Genomic DNA, 20025 nt, shown 5'->3' with positions numbered 1-20025 from the left:
TTACCCTAAAACACATGATTTTTTTATTTTCAAAAATTCTTTAAATTGTCTGGGAAAATTGACACGGATTTAACGTGCATTTAACACTAAATTTATGGTATTAAAAAGTTTTTTAACATCGACATAAATTACAAATAAAAATTTAAAAATGTTTTATGAATAATCTGTAATAAAAATACTCTAAAATTGATTGATTGCGTCTATCTCTTATACATGATTTTTTTATTTTTTTTAAATTCTTTAAATTGTCTGGGAAAATTGACACGGATTTAACATGCATTTAACACTAAATTTATGGTATAAAAAAGTTTTTTAACATCGACATAAATTACAAATGAAAATTTAAAAAACGTTTTATGAATAATCTGTAAGAAAAATACTCTAAAATTGATTGATTGCGTCTATCTCTTATACTCGGGCACAAGAATTTGAGACTTTTTATCAACATTATCAGGGTGTTTTACTCTGTTAAAATGTAATATTCGAGAGGAATAATAAATATCTGTCTTTATTTGTATTCATATTTACCTCAGTATATTTTTTAAAATAAACTACGAGAGTAATTTATTTTTTTCAGTATTATCACAAAAACATTTAGCTTTAAATAATTATTTTTTAAAAGCCGTGAGAATATTCTTCAATCGCTTTAAATATATTATGACAAAAATTCAATGACTTGAAGAACATCTAGAACAATATGGTACATAAATATACCACCAGAATTCAGGTATTTATTTTCTAATATTTCGTATCAATAATAAGTCTTAGTTCACAAGAGTATCAGGTTAATTAGTCTTCTACTCAGCTTTTTCAAATGCAATAGATTTGTTATCTTATATGATATATATATAATTAATATATTGTATTAGGTTCGCAAGACGTAAACCAAACAAAATAATAACCCAAAGGTGTCCATTACGTCAGTATGCCTTCCGAACCCAATAAATAAATCATAAAATATACGCCCTAGTCAATGCTAAATTATTATTTTTTTACACTTATAGTTTGAAGCCAAGAGCTCAACTAGACAGGTCTTATTTTTTGTTTTATCATCTTATTGGTGTAGCAAGGAGACTAGTTTCCCCGATTAAAAATACAGGGCAAAATATAACAGCAGAAAATTAGTTTTCAGATATTAATCTGAAACATTCATTTTTTTATGTAGACATTAAAAAAATAAACGCAAAATTCCCTCTCCATTCATTCAAACTAAGAGGCTCGCAGAGGATTCAAGTTTATTCGGTTACAGAAAAAAGAGTGCCGTAGTTTCCTATGTACCAAAAAAAAATATTCTTATTTGTGGCGTGTATTTTGATGACGCCATAATATGGCATATGATATACATATTTTGCAGATGCAGACACTGGCGATAAATGCAAGCCAGAAATCATAATTTACAATATTACAAAATCTCGGCCCCGATTACAATGGGAAGTTAACAGAGTTATCTTCGACTGTCTATAAAGAAAAACCCATATTTGTGTACGAAAATTAGTATATTTGCATAAACATTTTAAGTATCTTTGTCAGTAACTTATAATTAAACATGTTTAGGAGAAAAGATTACGGCCACGAGAGCGTTTAGAATACTAGCCCGGGTGCAGAAGTAGTAGATAAAATGTGTACAGCACATAATATTGTTTGAAATAGCGAGCGTTGGCAAATGGTGATTTTATTTTCAATGTAAAATTTGAAAGCAAATTCCGTTTCAATGGTTTTATTTTTTCAAATCCTATTCATGCATATTTTTAGAGTAACTAAAACCAATTGATTTGAAGTTTGAAATAAGTTTTATAAGGTTAAATCGAATTAAATAATATTTTTTTCTCACTTGAAATCAGTTTTGTGATGAATTTGGGATGTGTAGACAAATAAACTTCACGTCAAAATCGAATCGACGTAGATAAAATGTGTGCAGCACATAATATTGTTTGAAATAGCGAGCGTTGGCAAATGGTGATTTTATTTTCAATGTAAAATTTTAGCCCTATAAATTCTCAAATTGTTTACACCGGAAATAATATTGAAACAAAAACATTTTTCGAGTAATCTGTCGGATAAGTTAGTGCTGGAAAATTTACAACGAAGAAGCGTTCTAACAAGAAAACTCCCAAAGAACCTTCAAATGAGATTACGAAATTTTCGACATATTAAATTTTTGAATATTGGAAAATTGGGTTATTTCGTTATTTTGTTACTTCCATGACAAACACTAAAATTATAGCAGGAAATTTTTTTAAAAAAATCCGTCACGACTGGGTTAATGTTAAAAATGTATTTAAAAATACTAAAAAGACACGTAGGTTGAAAGGAAATAATTGTAGAATAATATTTTTAAAATTTTAATTCAAAAAAGTTTCATTTTTTTGTATGCAAATACATGTTATAATTTTATTTATAGATAAATGTAAACGTTTTTTTAAATAATAAAAAACGTTTGCACCTCTCTAATGGAGCAAAATGCTCATGTTTAGAAAACGTTACCCACAATTGCTTTACCGCTAAATACTGGAAATCTTTCGATGAAGGATTTCTCTGGGCTTTATTCTATCGAAAAACTTTATTATTTCCAAGCAACTGTTATTTTGACATTCCTGAGTTATGCACATTACCGCTATTACAACCTTAGAGTATATACATATATATATTCTAAGATTACAACACTGAAGTTGAATATTTTAAACTGAGTTTACCAAAAACTTACCACTTTTGTAGGGAAAAACATGGATTTCAAAAAACTATTCTTTGGGACGTCCTTTATATAAATTTATTCATTTATCTATGTGGCAGTAATAACACAATTTTTTTAGTTTGTTTAAAACGCCTTTAATTACTATTCTAGATTGGCAATTCAATAAAAAAATTAATAATAGCCAAAGCGAATTCCGTTTCAATGGTTTTATTTTTTTAAATCCTATTGAAGCATATTTTTAGAGTAACTAAAACCAATTAATTTGAAGTTTGAAATAAGTTTTATAAGGTTAAATAATATTTTTTCTCACTTAAAATCAGTTTTGTGATGAATTTGGGATGTGTAGACAAATAAACTTCACGTCAATAATCGAACATAACTTTATTGCTGCAAAACGAGAGTAAGTTTATGAACACGCTCTTTACTGTCAATGTCAACCACTTGTTGACATTTTATTTTTATTTATATTTCAGTTTCTGGCGGGGAGTGGGTGTAACTCCGATTCAAACAATGTTTCAAAATATTATACGCATTTTAATGAATATTGTAAACTTTAATTAAACTGTTTGATCTCGTTTAAAAGTTTTAAGTGAACAAAGTACTATAAAAATGGCTCTCTCGCTTTCTAGAGTTAAAAGTCTTCTCACTTCCACTCGTAGTGATAGACTTGCGGGCAGCGGTAGTGTGGAACCAGAAATCGGATTCAAACTCGTGCATAATTCTGTCACAAAGTGTTTGTATGTAACTGTGATTGGTGCTAGGCATCTGCCATCATTATTTGGAATAAGCAGTGCCAAAGGTTATCTTGTCAAGGTAAATTTTGTCATAAAGTCATAGCTGATAAAAAATTAATCTTAATTTCATTAGTCTCTCAAATTGGTGTTAGTTTTCCTATTATTTCATATGAACATTTACTGAGATCATAAAAGATTCAGAATGCAATGCAAACAGTTGCCCCAAAAGCCTTTAAAATTTCACTCATCTCAGCATTTAAAAATAGACAGGGAAACTTGTAGAAATCAACTGTCCCTGTCTAGATTTTAAAAAGCATGTTAAATTACTTAGCAAGCGTATTGCGATGCAATTATCAACACCTTGGCAAAAGGACTAAATCCTAAACTTGAATATTTTTTCTGCGTGTAATGTGTCGGCTTTGGAATGCCTTCTCAATCCAATAAATACTTAATTACAATTATATAAAGTGATTTCACTGTACAATTTTACTCCGGATCCCCCCTAAATCACACTGATGTCTCAGGTTACTCCGCTGACTGCAACAGTAATTTTCAATTGAACTACAAAAAGCAGACCTGTCTAGAACCGCAAAAGTTAGCAACTAACAGAATAGTCCGTAAACAGGTTGCAAAATTCATAAGTTCTTCTTAAGAAAGAAACACGAAATTAAAAATATAATAACACTTCAGTGTATGTTCCCATGCTTATCTAATATATTTAGTTTTGCCGCACAATTAGCTCCTGAACAAAAATACTGGCCGTGCATTTCTTTAGATTTTGTAAACTTGTACTAGAGGTAATATAACAAAATACGTCTTTAGGTGTTGTAAACAAGCAATATTACGTGCAACGGCTGCCCGTGTATTTGAATGCCAAATCTGCCACAGCTTTCGTTTGTACCTACCCACTTAGTTCTACACGCGCTAACATAGTATGTAATTAAATCTTAGAAATCCTTGGGTACCAATTTCATTAAACATGTTCAAAGTGAAGTAACAAGCAAACTATCTCCGCATGTGCCGGCTCTGCAGGGATCGTTTTCTCCCTCTAACGCATGATTTACCACTATGAAGTGTAGTCTAACTCGCTCAAGCCACTGTTTCGCTACATTCGGTATTATTCCTATAAATTTACAGGTAAAGTTTGAGCAAAAAAAAACATGCCTGGTGACAATTAGCATATGTAATGTATTTATTTAGATAGTTGTACAAACAAAATTTGAACACCTAGTTATACCTTAACTAATAAACAATATATATACAAAAATAATTTCAAAAACAAAACATTGTTATAGAATCCAGACGCTTCCGATGACACTCTATCTACCTATATGGATGTTTGTTTTTAACAAAAATCATCGCCATCCCACGAAACGATGCGATAGGCCCATCATCCCTAATATCTTTTGGCAACTCATTAAACTTAAGTCCTTTATGATACAGATTGTTTTGAGTTGCCTGGATTCTTGTTGTGAGGAGTCTGAAACCTTCACCTCCCCTCGTAGGATAGCGATGAATTTCGTTATCACGCCGAACATCACAAAACATGTATTCGGGCAATAATATTTTTTTTAAATTTAAATAAGTATGTCTAAGCTGACAAGATAAGAAGGTCATCCGGTAGAGACGATCTTGCTAGATCTTTTGGCACTAATATTGAATAAAAAATATATGCATAATATTGCATTAAATCGCTGTTTCTTCGTATTTCTTATTTCTATTACTTATCTTATTATTTATATTTTTACTTGGCAGTGCACTTCACATATGCGCGTACTAATATACCGCCTTTGTTTTGTAATTACCTACCTCACTAGGTAAGCCTGCATCAAAGTTGAAATTCAATAAATTTGACTAATCAGTGTCATCATCATCATCATTTCCCTTTCTGTACTGAGTACAGCTCGGGGCACCGCATTGGTACTCGAACCACTGAGTAGCTATCAGCAAACATGAAGAAAAATTTATCAGTCTTACCCTTCAGGTGCCAGTCAGTGTAAAATATTGCAGTGAAAAACCACAAAGTATTAAAAAACAATATTTCAACTTTATCAGCGATTAAACCCGGGACCTTCAGTATGGTAGGCAACGTGTATTCAATTTAAGTATTGGGAGTGTCTTCTGCTACCTGGTCCAACTTTACCAATTATTGTTTTTTATACATTCTTAAGGTCCAATGAACATGTGTCTGCGTTGGCTGTAAACCTTTAAGAATTTCGTCCAAATTTTTTGTTTATCTGATAACATGGTATAAGTTTGTATTAAAGTAAATGATTGTTTGTTTTTTTATGAGTAAGTTTGTGATATTTATTTATTTAATACTTCACAAGAATACATAACATTAACAATGTATTCCTCACTGGGAAAACCCTTGCCGAGGAAGACATTTTGCAATTTAAGTTTAGTCTGATATATATATTTTACACAATGAATTGTTTTAAAATAGACTTTTAACATAGAAATACAAAAAATAATTCATTTCAAATATAAATATATTGTTACAAATCTAAACTAAGTGTAGGTAGCTTGAATTATAGGGATTATAGGATGACCATAGTTTTTGGGCTAATTGCATTTCTATCCATTAATATATTTTTTATTTCTTCCTTGAATTTTGAGTAGTTTGATATGTCTCAAACCGTTTTCGATAGACTCCAAGATATAAGTGGAAATATTGACCTTAGGATGTTCTCATTCTTGGTACCGGCTGCAGTTCTTTAATGGCTTCAGTTTTGGTTCTGGCCTCGTGTTTGTACCAATAACATAATAACTGGTCCCCCTCGGTATAATGTAAATATTAATCAAATTGAGAACATTCAAAAGAAATTTAAAAGGAGCCTGGAATATCGTTTTGGTAATATTGAAAATGATGGTGCATCTTTGATTAATTTCAATATAGAATCATGTGAGACGCCTTCTATTATTTCCTTAAATTCAAACAAAATACATCTGTTTAGCCAGAGAAAATCAATGTTTTTTTCGAGTTGTGCTTTTGTGGAGTGGTTTTTTTGAAAAGGAGTGTTTTTTTAAATATGATAGGTAGGTACCTAATATAACTCAAAGCATCATTTTTTGTTGTGTCTGTATGGGACTGAGCAATCGATATATTATTATTCAAACAATTATTATAATAAAACCTTCATGTACTGTAGTACAGCCAAAGCATAACAATTGACCTAGACCTTCTTTATCCACATTCTTTTGTTATTAATGTTGCTTATTTATTATAATTAATGTATATTCTTCGTAACATATATTATATATGTTTATGTAAACCTAACAAGGCTTCTTTGATTTAATGACCTGTGTTGATTTTTTGTTGACATATGGATTCGCCGCTTAGAATAGAAAAATCACTTTAGTTCTATGCATATTTTAACCGGGTTTTCGTCCCGTGGCTAGTGTCGCAGACTCGCGAATGAAATGTCCAAAGTTCAAATCCTACTCCTCCACAACTTGATTACCATTTTCTAAGTTATTTTTTACTGAAATCATAGTATTTTTATCAAATGTAAGGTATAAGGAAACAATTCAAAGAAGTGTGACTAATTATTTACAACGATTTCACATTCACATTTATTGTGGATACAGAACGACAAGGAAAAAAAACTGAAATTTCACAACCAACAATTCATTAAATATAGGTAGTATGTTTATGTAAAAGTTAAGCAGAAGATAAATGTAAAATGTCTTCAATGGACCTGATAAAACTATTGTATTTGTTATAATAATAAAAATACTTTATAGTTTTATTCCACTTTTATTTTATTTATTTTTTTACCAGTGACCGGGTTTCGTCGTGACCGACATCTGACCAGTCTGACGATGTCGGTCACGACGAAACCCGGTCATTGGTAAAAAAAAAATATGAAAAAAAATTATAAATAAAAGTGGAATAAAACTATAAAGTATTTTTACTATTATAATTAAATTGCAGTTCCACCAAGATATGTCAGTATAAAAACTCAATATTGTATTTGTAGTGTAAAGCTAGGGTTTTCTAGGACAGCGGTGCCCGTATCTTAACGGCCGTAGTGAACGGTGATGCGGTGGACAGCCGTCGTAACGGTGACTAGAGAGTGGTTTTATTTTTTAACGATGTTATCAACACCGTTTTCCTAGGAAACCACTCTCTAGTCACCGTTACGACGGCTGTCCACCGCATCACCGTTCACTACGGCCATTAAGATACGGGCACTGCTGTCCTAGGAAACCCTAGCTTAATACGCCGGTGTCACTAAAACTATCATTGCAGTAATCCAATATAATTCAAAGGTTGCTGTTTTTCGTGTAATTAATATGTGAGCTTGGAATGTTGAAGAGTACAGAATGAGTTCTACGGACAAGGACCCGATATAAAAAAAAATACAGCAATTTGTGGGCCATAAGTAGGTTATTAATAATTTTATAGACGACACTCATGCCCAACATGATACGCTGAGTTGCGAGATTTTGAATTTTATGAAAACCGGACTCGGGCCTACTTGAAAACGGAGCATCATTTTTGAAATCTAATTATCTAAGAAAACATTTTTTTTTTAAATATTTTATTCAAGATTCAAAATCGGACAACCAAATTCTAGGGCACTGCGTACCTACATGCGAAAAAAACTTTTTTTTTTATGCGTCTTTGTACGTTTTGTACGGGTTTGATCATATGACAAACCCCAATATTTCATCGGATTTTTCTACAGTATTTTCAATGTGTTTGTTATACGTAAATTTACTGTCAAGTTTTACACCAAAGTCACGGACAAAGAATTTATAATAAACTAGTTGATTTAAAAAAAAACTAAGGTACTTTATATTACATCGTCCTATACTACGAGAGAAAATATTAGAATTAAAGCCCACACTTACGCGTGTCTTCATAACGAACCCAAAGGCACTGCGTCATGTAAATGTAACATGTTAGAAATTGTAAGTGATTGTTAATACCTTGGCTTAACATTTGACAGAACTTTCAGCTTTGAAAATCACATTTATATCATCTGCACGAGGCTTAGGGTATGTATGGTAAAACTTCATCAGCTGAAGAAAATATTACCGTTTAAATTACTTAAGTTAGTTTACATAAGTCTTGCAGAATCAATTATATCATACGGAATGCTGTCTTGGGGAGGAACTCACAAGTCATACATTGATAGAATTTACAATCTTCAGAGAAGACTTCTCAAGATAATTATTGAAAATGAATAAATCAAAAAGATATGCAAATAAGATGCCACAATCCTATTTAAGCATTGTGGGGTACTTCCGGTGAAGCAACTTTACCACTTTAAGCATTAGCTATTATTAAATAAGTTTTTCCATCAGGAAAAAACCCAGCTCAGTTACCAACATGGAACAAGATCGATAACAGCCATGAAACTGGAAGTCTAGAGCATAAAACTTCTATGGAAGCAGAACGACAGAATATATTGTCCCAGAGCTATTCTTAAGCTTCCTGCCGAGGTAAAGAACTCTACCAGTTTGGAGCAAAAAAGGAAACGATTGAAGGATTTCTTGTGGATTTCCTCATCAAGAATCAAAACTTCGAGGTGTAAAGTTGTGTTTATCCATTCCAAATATATTTGTGTTGTTTAATTTTCACAGTGGGTTTTCTTTTCGTTTGTTTTTGTGTTTGATATTTTGTGATAATTTACTATTTAAAAAAATATATTTTAGGAACGCGCCGATAAAATTTTATTTATTATTAGTTTGGCGCGATCTAGATTTTGTTTACTTTTGTACATTATTTTGAATATACAAAATAAAATAAAAAATATTACAAAATGTGTACTTTATTTTTGAGAACGACTGTGGTAAAAAAAACATTTGCTGACACTTTTTAACGTTGATAGTCAATCTGTTTTTAATGTAAGTCGTGAAGAGGGAGTGGCGTGAAAAATGCTTAAATGTGATATTTCAATCAGACATTTAAACTACTTGCATTAGCTCTAGCCAAAATATAAAAAATATGGACAAAATTTAATATTTCTTCAAACCTCCAACAACGTTTGTTTGTGTACATATTTGCTGTTTATGTGCAATTATGTTTGTGTGTATGTAGTTGTAATACTTAATACGTAATATATTTCCAGTCGCACCCGTAATCGACTAACAGGTGTGTGATCACAGATCGTGTGATGAAATCAGCGGTGTGTATGCAGTGTGTATTGTGTCATGGACACCCGGCAAGTAAGCCTAGTCTGAAAAAGGCCATACATTTATTATTTTCAATCTCTGTTTTATCCTACTGAAATGTATGTAAAATGCATACAATTGTCCCGGGCCCAGGTGACCGACCGTTGTCCTATAATTATATATAAAAAAATATAGACAAAAAACTTTAAAAGGAGGGAGGTCCATCTCTTATAAGTAAAAAGTTATCAATAAAGAAAATAAAAAAAACGATTTTAGTCATAGCCCTTACGCTCTTGAGAAACCTTTAGATTTTAGTAAAATGTGGTCAGTTCAGATCCCAACTAAAATCCCACTTCTTTAAACTTTCATACCCTCAATTTTTAATCTGGAAATATAATATATCACTTAAGTTTAGTTAGAATGTAAGTTTAAATATACAATTGTAAAGCGCCCTTGAGGTGATTTTTTACAAAAATGGCGCTGTATAAATCAGCCAAATATTATTACTATTGTTAATAAAAAAATCTCATTTGATTGCTATCGAATTGTTTTAGCAAATAAAAATAAAAACCACCAAAAATAACGTAAATTTTTTGGGAAAAAAATGTGGAAATAAAATTTTTACATAACTTTTAAAAAAATTTACGCGAATGACAATGTAACGTAAGTACATGTTATTATTATTGATAATCATTCTACTGAAGATACTACAATACAGTCAAACTTTCTTTCTGTATATTTTTGAGTCACGAGTATGGATGTAAAATTACATGATTTTACCAAAAGGCGCGGTAAAATACCGTAATTTACGGTAGTTTACGATAATTTTCGGTAAAAAACGAATATGACATACTAATATTTATTTTTCGAAGATATATCAAATAAGAGTAGCTTTGTTTTAGGACACGTTACATAACAGTAAAAACCAGGTTTAGATCCTTTGGGTGGTTGTCGAGATTTATTATAAATATGGGACGTTCAAGGTCACTCGGTATGTACTTATATTACCGTAAAATACCGTATTTTACCAAAATCTGGTAAAATTTCCGCAAAATACCGCGGTAATTATACCGCCTTGCATCTCTAGTCACGAGTCACGAATGTATGAAACGAAGTGTATTTATGTATAACAATACGCGTTAATCCCGTTTATACTTATTTTGTTTTAACCCCATAGGGTTTCATTGATTGATTTATAAATGTTTATTGTTGTGCACACAGTGCTATTTTGGTATAATGCAATGATATTATTGCAAAAAATCGTAAACCTAACACAGCAGCAATTACGTACACAACACAATATATAATACAATTTCTGAACAGGACAACAAAATGTGACGAGAATATATATAAAACGTGACTCTATTTGTGTTTGTATCTCCATTATTGTGAATAAGGAGTGTGGCTTATGAAGTGATGTGTGTAAAATGTGGTGTTTGTTTTATCTTATGTAAAAATTGTGTATGTATGTATTTCAAAGAAGAGGCTAACCCCTTAAAAGTATGTTTTTAATGCATTTTTGAGTGATTGAAGAGATTATCAAATGCTATTTTTATATTTTGTAAAATAAATAGTTGTAATAGAACTGTTTTAAACCATTTTTTTTTCTAATTCTTAAAAAAACTCAGTGTAACGCGAATGTAAAACTTAAATAAGACATTTCTTGCGATGCGTGAAAGGTAAACCGTTTTAAATACCAACGGTTTAAATCGCAAATCAAACAATTAAATAAAAGGTAGATAATAAATTCATTACTTGTGTTTGAAACGTATCCAAAATTATTATATACATGTAAGAATTTGTTAAATCTGTAAATTTACAGTGTAAGATTGTGATGTTTACCATTATTGATTTTGCTGGGTTTTTTTTCCCAATTTTTGTCGTGTTACTAGCCTTATAGTTTGAATATATTACTCGTGCGGTTTGTATGAAATATTGCTCTTACGATTCGTATGAAGATAATAATCTTACGGTTATGGAAGGAAATTCACGCAATTTTGTGACTCCTATGTAATTTTAAAGTTATCGTTGATCCCAAGCAATTAATTTAGGGTCAGTTATCTTTTTCGGCAAAATGTATTGCTTGTTTCAAGAAACCCATTTGGTCCATTTTGATTAAAGCCTAACTATTTAATATACGTAACTTCAACTTGTGAGTTTTCAATTCTACTGGCTTTTAGCAATTCAATAAAATTTCACGGAAGAAGTCCAAGGTTCGTTCCCTGCCCTAACACGACGCGACGTGCGTCCCGTTTCCTAACGCGGTTGTTTATTATTCACAACTGAAATTAGCCACCAAATTTAAACATTTGAGTCATCATCATAAATATCACAGCCCATAAGGCACTGCATTGGTACACTATATCGATCATCTACTCGATGAAGGTAAGATGATCAGCTTACGCCTCAGGTCAGTCCATGAACGTGATATATTGCAGTGTAGAACCACCTTTTTAATCAGTATTTCAGGTCGACCTTCCCAGGAAGCGAGCCCGGGACCTCAAGCACGGTAGGCGAACGCGCCAACCTCTGCACAACGGGTCAGACTTATCTGCATTCGATCTCCATATTTAGAATTTTTACCCGAGAGTCGCACTCGTCCAGGATTCTGATTCTATTTCACACACAGAACTGTACAGGTAAACGTCGTTTTGCGCCGGTTCGACTTAGGCCGATTTACAATTACGCAGGTTGGTGCCGGCGTGGGATTTTCCGTTCGGCCGACACCAGATGACAGTAGGCGCCGCGATTCTAATAGCAGACACACTTTTACACGTTATTTTATTCTATTACCGTGTACGCAAGCATTTTCTTAGAATTTTTACACGGAACCTAGCCTTATATCTTCCATTATATTTGGGTTCAGTTTCAGTGATGCAGAGCGTTTTTTAAATAATTAAAAAATACATATAAGAATTTGTTACCCACTTTTCGGTGGGCACATTTAAAAAAAAATTGACAGGTTTATATTACATTTATTTTATTTATATTTTACATATGTATTTATTAACAGGCACTATAAAGTATCTAGAAGATATTTCTTCAGTTCTTTTTTTTCATTTGAAGATCTTTCATGTCAATGATGGTTTGTTAATTTTACGCCGGTATCTCTCGGAACGGAACTCTGGGGTAAAACGACGTTTACCTTTAGTCTTAATCCGCCCGGACACAGATTATTTGAGTACCTACCCAATTATTTGTTTATTATAATATAATGATTTTCATCAAAATGGTGCGTTTTAATATTTTTCGTAAGACTACTAAGATAATAACCCACGAGCTTCGTACTTATTTTACGACCTGCGCCTATTGATGGCAATACCTCGGGATTCTCGCAAAAGTATTAACTTTCTATTTCGGCTTTTGAGAATTTTTTAAAACGTTTTGTTTTCTGGATTTCGTAGAATTTTCTTCGATTTTAAAATGCTGCTGGTTTAAAAAAAACTTGTTTTCTTTGGGTTTTCAGATCAAACTGTTTCCGGGAGATGCCAAATTCGAAACACAACTCCAGGAGACGTCTTGGCCAGTATGGAACGAGGAATTCAAGTTCGAGCTCGGACAGAGATCCAAGACCAAAAGGGCGGGAGACACCAACCTGACGTCACAGCTGTCCGGTCATTTCATATCCCTGACCATATACGCCGTGCTCGACACGAGCCCGCCCAAGAAAGAAGAGAAGAAGAAGAAGAAGAAGGACGCAGGGATGGAGGCGCCAGCGCCCCCGCCGCCCCCCGAGTCCCGAGTGGCGCGGCTGGAGAGGGCGTTCTCCGAGGCCTTCCGGAGCAAAAAGGCGGAGCCCCAGCGGCCGCAGGACAAGCGCCGCACATTGGGGGCGGCCACCTGGAACTTCGACCTGAAGATGTTCCACATCGACCTGAAGTACGACCTCACGGGCACTCCTGACATCTGGCGGCCTGTGGAACAACTCACCAGCGGCATCTCCGGCTCTGACGCGGCGGTAGGTTCATTCCATTGTCATTCTGTGGGAAAAACTTGCCTCTTTTTACATTTGTGTATTTAGACATCAAGGTTATCCATTTAATTATTTTCCCAATCATGCTGATATTTATTTAATGAAGCTACGTGCACTGTTTATAATAATTTTTCTATGCATTTGTATATTCCTAGATATAAAGGGCGTCTCAAAACCTACAAGATTTAAAAAAAAAAAAATATATATTTATAAATCATATAACACAAAGTATTTTACAAGTGTAATACGTTGAATTACATTCCCAGGAGTTAGAACAACTCAATTCGGGACATAAATAATATTAACATTTAGAAAATAACCCATATTGAGAACAACAAAGAAACAAAGCAAGTTTAGCACCTTTATAACTAAATATAGCACAACAATATGTACGCCAAAAACCCTTTCTTACACAAGCAGAAGAAATGTATAAAAAAACGCTTTTAAGAATAAAAAAAAGTAGTGAATCTACTAAGGGAGAAAAGGTCATTAACATCACATGCCATGCAGATGATGCTGCCATAGTGATTAAACACGTACTACAGTTGAATTTTGAGGCTGTTTTCTTTTCAATGTAAAATATGGACGCGGAGGTTACATATGGAACACAACATGCCCGCCTTGGCTTTGTTGGCAAACGTTCACCCTTTTTACGGAATTTTAGATCACATTTCGACATAATTGTGCATGAATTTTGTCAATAACTACTTGAATTTCCGTTTCGAGCTCCGGAATTGTCCGGATTATTTGCACACACTTTTCCCTCAGAAACGATTAAACAAAAAGGTCCAGAGGTGTCAGATCTCACGATCTTGATGGCCTAGCTTCTCCCCGCCGCGAGATAACTCTTTTTGGAAATTTGGTCCGCAATAAATGCATTGTTTCTGCCGCAGTGTGGCAGGTTGCACCATCTTGTTGAAACCAAATGTCATCAACATTAATTTTATCCAATGCAGGCCAAAAAAGTTAGTTAATATGCCGCGATAACGAAGACCGTTGCCAGTTGTATTCTCAAAAAAATACAGGCCAATGACTCCGCCAGTCCAAAATCCAAACTACACGGTCACACTCGGTGGGTGCATACGCTGCTAATGGATGACTCGTTGGTTTTCGGTCCCCCAAATTCGACAGTCCTGCTTATTGATGTACCCATCAAGTTGGGAGTGGGGCTCATTGCTATTTTTAAGACGATATTTTTGGAAAAATCACCATCCGCTTGTTGATGTTCCATTATCCAATTGACGAATGTTCGGCGCTACGCATGGTCTGTTGTGTTAATAAATCTTCTAAGCGTGCATTTGCAGGTCTTTAGTCAAAATTCGTTGAAAAAAGCTTCTGGAGACGTTTAATTGTTGACAACGATGATGAATGAAAGTTTGTGTACACTTTCTCTAACTGCCGCATTGTTTTTAAGCGATCAACCCGTACGAGGACGGCTTTAACATCCTGAACGGTGACAACAGTTTCAACTTTATTCATTCAAATTTCCACAGCATCTCGAGATAGTGCATAATGATGACCGAAAAATGAGGGACATTTTCGTACCGTCTCTGTAAAGTCCTCACCATTTCAGAAGTGAATTTTCACAATTTCTATGGTTGTTTGACTGAAAAACGCTTCATGACCTTACCTCAAACTTTGCTGATGACTGCAAAATATCCGCATTCCATGTTTGACACAAGGAAACATGTAGGTATTGTCTGTTGTGCTTTTACTCATCAAATTTACATCTCATATTTATTTATTTAATCATGTCATGTCTCATATTTAATAGTTTTTACTTTGGTGGTTTGATTTGAAATATTTTAATAATCCAATAATCAACTAGTTTGCGGTTATAACCCTGTGTGAAACTTAAGTACAGTAGAGTCTCAATTATCCGACCTAAACTGGCCGCGGCAAGGTCGGATAAGCGAAAAGGTCGGATAACACGTAAAATGATAAAAACAACATTGAAAATGTGTTACATAATTTGATTTGCACATGGAAAACTTTTCATATATGTACATGTAACAAACTAAAACATCAAAAGGTAACGAACTAAAACATGGAAAGAGTTACGTAAGCACTGAGGACTGTCGCCTGGCGCGCGAATATAATGCGTGCAGTCGGGTAAAAGAAAGGGGCATTGCCCCGGTAGGTCGGATAACTCAGAAGGTCGGATAACCGAAGGTCGGATGATCGAGACTGTAATTATATTATAAGAGTTATTGTGTCCCTATAAAAAAATACTCAGGAACAAAAGTGTCCCAGTATGTTAGTCAAATAAGATTTACTTCAAGCCATCAACTATGGTCCAATCGGAAGTGAAATATTCCAAAAATAGGAAAGTTATGATATATAATACGTAAAAATGATACACTTCAAATGAAGTATAAGTATATATTATAAATATAAGTATCTGCTGAATATTTGTTGTAATCATTGATGACGAACTTAACTTACGTTCCCATAAAACAATTTATTTATAAAAAATAGTTAATATTGTGCATGCATTTAAAAAAAAATGTCCTATACTGTCCTCTTATTGTGATTTATAATTATATTCTTGTGATAAACAATAAAAAAAAAATTACAGCAAGAAAACAAGAAAGGGCAAGTGGAGATAAGCTTACTTTACGTGAGCAGTGAAAATAGACTAAATGATTACATCCAGATTACTCTGCAAAAGATGAGGTGCAATATCCAAACGATGCAGGAACATGAAAAACAAAAAGGTATGAGGTATTTTTTTAAATTTATTATTTGAGGACCCTAGTATGAAAGTCGGACAATCGCCATTTTTCAAAATGGGGTTTATGATTGGTTATTATAGAAAAAACTATTTTCTTAACAAAAAATTAAAGATACATATCAAAAACGTTACGGCCGTTGTTTCGTATTCTTTTGACAGTTCAAAATCAACCGCCGAAGGGAAAGTGTCTATCATTTCTAGAGTTTGGAGAGTGTGTTACTATGTCGTTAGATTATTCGGTCTCGTGAAGTAGTGGTCAGCGCGTTCGCTTGCCATGCAAGAGGTCTCAGGTTCGATTCCCGGCATGGTTGATATGAAATATTTATTCAAAGGGTGTTTTCACACTAGAATATTTCATTGTCCCTGGACTGGTACCTGAAGCGTAAGACTGATCATCTTACCTTCATGTAATAAAAATTATCAACATACGCTGCGATTGGTGTACCAATGCAGTGCCCTATGCACCATTAAATGCGGAAAGGGAAATTAAGAAGTTACTTTGTCATAGAAGTATAAAATAAAAATGTATTTCTAAACACTGAACAATGAATTACCCTTTATCGTTGTTCTAATTTTGACCGTAGCAAATGGGTTTCAAAAACGGACAAAGCATGTTTTGGTTTCAAAAACAGACAGTTGTATTTTTTTAAATTGAAACAATGCTTATATTAGATATTTTAAATGCACAAAATGAATCTCTACCCTCATTTAGTATTCAAATTTTATGCAAGTAAGTTTAATTACTTCGTTAAATTTAAGAATAATATTTCATTTTAAGTTGTTATTAATCGACGATATTAACGTGTGTACCAACTACGTGTGGCATGTAACGAAAAAATAAGTAGAAATAATCCTTTATACCACTTTTTTGTAATGAATTCTTGTTTTCACAAAACCTGAATACTTAAAACCGGAAACAAAAATTTAACAGATTTGTTTTTATAAATTGTTTTTTATCTTTTCCGATATGCAATGACTATTTTGACAGTACAGAGGTTTAATAGTTGATTTGAGATATTGCTTTTCTGACAAATATACAAATCAAAATATTAAAAGAATTACAGTGTTTTATAAAAAGATGTTAAATCCTGTAAATATTATATGTTCAAAAATGACCTTATACATTATCCAAGGATAATGACTCGTGTTCACAACTTAAACAATTCATGTCAACATAGCGACTGAGTGTCTTGATTCTTTCCATTATTGCGTCAATGTTTTGTGCTTTGTTATTCAAATATATTCTAAATTCTTTTTTCATTTAATTATCTTTTGTATTTTTCAATACAAGCATTACAAATTAAAACTTGGTATTTCTAATGACTAACTACATCCAGGCAATATAAAATACACTCGAGTGTTTTCAACTCATTGGCTACTCTCGGGTAAAAATCCTAAAAAAGGAAATCAACTGGAAGTCCACCTCGTAGTGCAGTGGTTGGCGCGTTCGCCCACCATGTTTTAGATCCTAGGTTCGATTTCTGGCAAGGTGAAAGTTCATTATTGGTTTTACTGCAATATTTTACTTCCCCTGGTCTGGCACCTGAAGCGTTAAACTGATCACTCTACCTTCATGTAACAGATGATCGAGGTACTCTGCATTCAGTGTAACAATCCAGTGCCCTATCCACCATCAGGGGCAGATAAGGGCTAAATGATTTCTTATTAAATTCGACTCGATGGCTGCTCTCGGGTAATAATCCTGAATAAGGAAATCAGGTGGAGATAAGTTCGCCTCTTTGTGTAGTGGTTGGCGTGTTTGCCTACCATTCTTAAGGTCCTGGATTTGATTCCTGGCAAGGTGAACATGAAATATCAATTTTAAATGCATTTCAATGTTTAATTGTTCTTTAACTGGTACCTGAAGCCTAGGACTGTTCACCTTACCTTCATGTAACAAATTATCAAAATACACTACATTTGGTTTACAGCTGCAGTGCCCTGTAAGGGGAATGAGTGACGAAAGAATTAGAGAAATGTGAAATATAGATTTTTATCCAGTCAATTTAAAATCATATTGTAAGTGTATTTTATCGATTTCTTTAATTCGATATAATTTCAGCTCCTTTGTACATCAAGGCGTCTATATCCGACAGACAGTCAGAATCCCACTGGAAGAGTGAACGCTTCCAGCCGACAATATCAGCTCGTTGGGACCCCAAGTCTTCCAGTGCTCGGATTCCCGTCGTCCCCACCAACCTGGCCAATGTGACGGTGTATGTCAGCCTCGGATGCAAGAACTCTATGGGGGTCAAGGAGATTCTGGGAAAAGTACTGATAGGAGAGAAAACCACGGGTTCCGATTTGTGGAAGGCAGCGATCAAATCCCCCGGCATACCCCAGACACAATGGATACCATTTGACTAAAATGTTTTTGAACAGTTGTTATATCTCCACATATATTAATTGCACATGACAGACAATAAAGCCCACACAGCTAACCGGGCTTCTTGTCAGAGGTACAATACATAATATTATTATAAAACTAAATGCATATTGGAATTTCATGTTCATTCTGTTTGGAATAAGAGTTAATTAAAACCATTTAAGGTATTTTGATGATTTTTTATACGAACTTTTAAAATAAAAATTGGGTATTAACTATTTTGTGTAAAATTGAAACCAATTGTATGTGTATTTTTGAAATGTTTTAAAATTGGGAATCCAAAGAAATTGTGCCTTTTAATATTTGTTGGAACTAGTCGTAATTCAACAAATATGATAAACTCAATAAAATTTATGACATCTTTTTATATTTTCAGACAAATCAGTTTGAAACAAATAATTGTTACCGTAAAAGAAAATGTTTTTCATATCAAATGGCTTTAGCTGTACCTACGATAACTTGACACATGCAAATGTAACCTCAATGACACTGTTATTTTACTGTTTTTAAATTTTCAAGTATATTTTTAAGAATACACTTGCGTACAAAGTGCACCCCTGTTGGTGAGAAGAGCTGAGTTTGACATTTGCAAAAATAATTCTACATGTGAAAATTAATTATTTTATGTTTTGGAATTCAACCTAGGTACCTACTTAAATTCAATATTTTAATATTCATAATTTTTAGTTTTGGAATTCAGTCATAAACAAGTACCTAGGTAAGTACTTACTTATCAATAAAAAGTCTTTTTTCAAGGTAATAGCAGGCAAGCAAACGTTTGGGCAGGACAACATCTGTCGGGTCCGCTAGTCCTATATATTATTTTCTATATTTATATACAAAATTTAATTTGGAACCTTTTCGTATTTTCATCTAATAAAATGAGTTATTTTACAAATACAAAACCTTCTGTTTTGTAAAATGCTATTATGATTTGTTTGAAGATTATCAAACTGTTAAAATTAAATTTACCTGTTTTAGATTACATGTCATGTTTTGTTGGTAGGTATTAATTAACATGTAAATTTGTTCATGATTGAAATTATTTTGTCATTAAATTAGATATAAGTTTTACTAAGCATGACTATAATCCGCCAATTCTAAAAGCTAAAATATTAAATACTCTTGAAATGATTTGTGAATTTTTAATTACAGAGATTTGTTAAATTATTTTTATCTGTAAAATAAATAAACATGAAGGTTAACAGTTATTCAAATGATTTTAGCTAGTAAGCTAGTAAGATTGAGTAAAATCTTTCTTATTTTGATGTAATTTAAATCAAAGTCACTTCATTATTATCATTGAGGGTCCTATCTTGTGCGGGAAACTTCTCCCCTCCCCCGCTGTCTCCGGCTGTCCTCTATCCAGTTTCTGATTTA

At 33.1% G+C, this 20025-nt stretch overlaps 1 protein-coding gene across 1 annotated transcript; it reads left to right on the top strand.

Moving 5' to 3' along the window:
• The first annotated feature begins 3102 nt into the window (after positions 1–3102).
• On the top strand, positions 3103–18773 carry LOC148282506 (uncharacterized). Its single transcript, XM_088224964.1, has 4 exons — positions 3103–3505; positions 13019–13510; positions 16104–16242; positions 18322–18773. Exons 1-4 carry the CDS (start codon positions 3302–3304, stop codon positions 18624–18626), a joined length of 1140 nt encoding a protein of 379 aa, XP_088081090.1. The 5' UTR covers positions 3103–3301; the 3' UTR covers positions 18627–18773.
• The last annotated feature ends 1252 nt before the right edge of the window (positions 18774–20025 follow it).

The sequence above is a fragment of the Micrasema longulum genome, unplaced genomic scaffold, assembly GCF_059751315.1.
Source record: "Micrasema longulum isolate JH-2025_06_02 unplaced genomic scaffold, ASM5975131v1 h1tg000322l, whole genome shotgun sequence".
Classification (NCBI taxonomy): Eukaryota; Metazoa; Arthropoda; class Insecta; order Trichoptera; family Brachycentridae; genus Micrasema; species Micrasema longulum.
The sequence above is the reverse complement of the archived record's forward strand: the minus strand, read 5'-3'. Positions and strand labels throughout refer to the sequence as shown.

Excerpts from the sequence above, each read along its gene's own strand:
- LOC148282506 (XM_088224964.1), top strand. The coding sequence starts at position 3,302 with ATGGCTCTCTCGCTTTCTAGAGTTAAAAGTCTTCTCACTTCCACTCGT. Across the intron at positions 13,511-16,103 it reads TCTCCGGCTCTGACGCGGCG|CAAGAAAACAAGAAAGGGCA; the intron begins GTAGGTTCATTC and ends AAAAAATTACAG. Across the intron at positions 16,243-18,321 it reads GGAACATGAAAAACAAAAAG|CTCCTTTGTACATCAAGGCG; the intron begins GTATGAGGTATT and ends ATATAATTTCAG.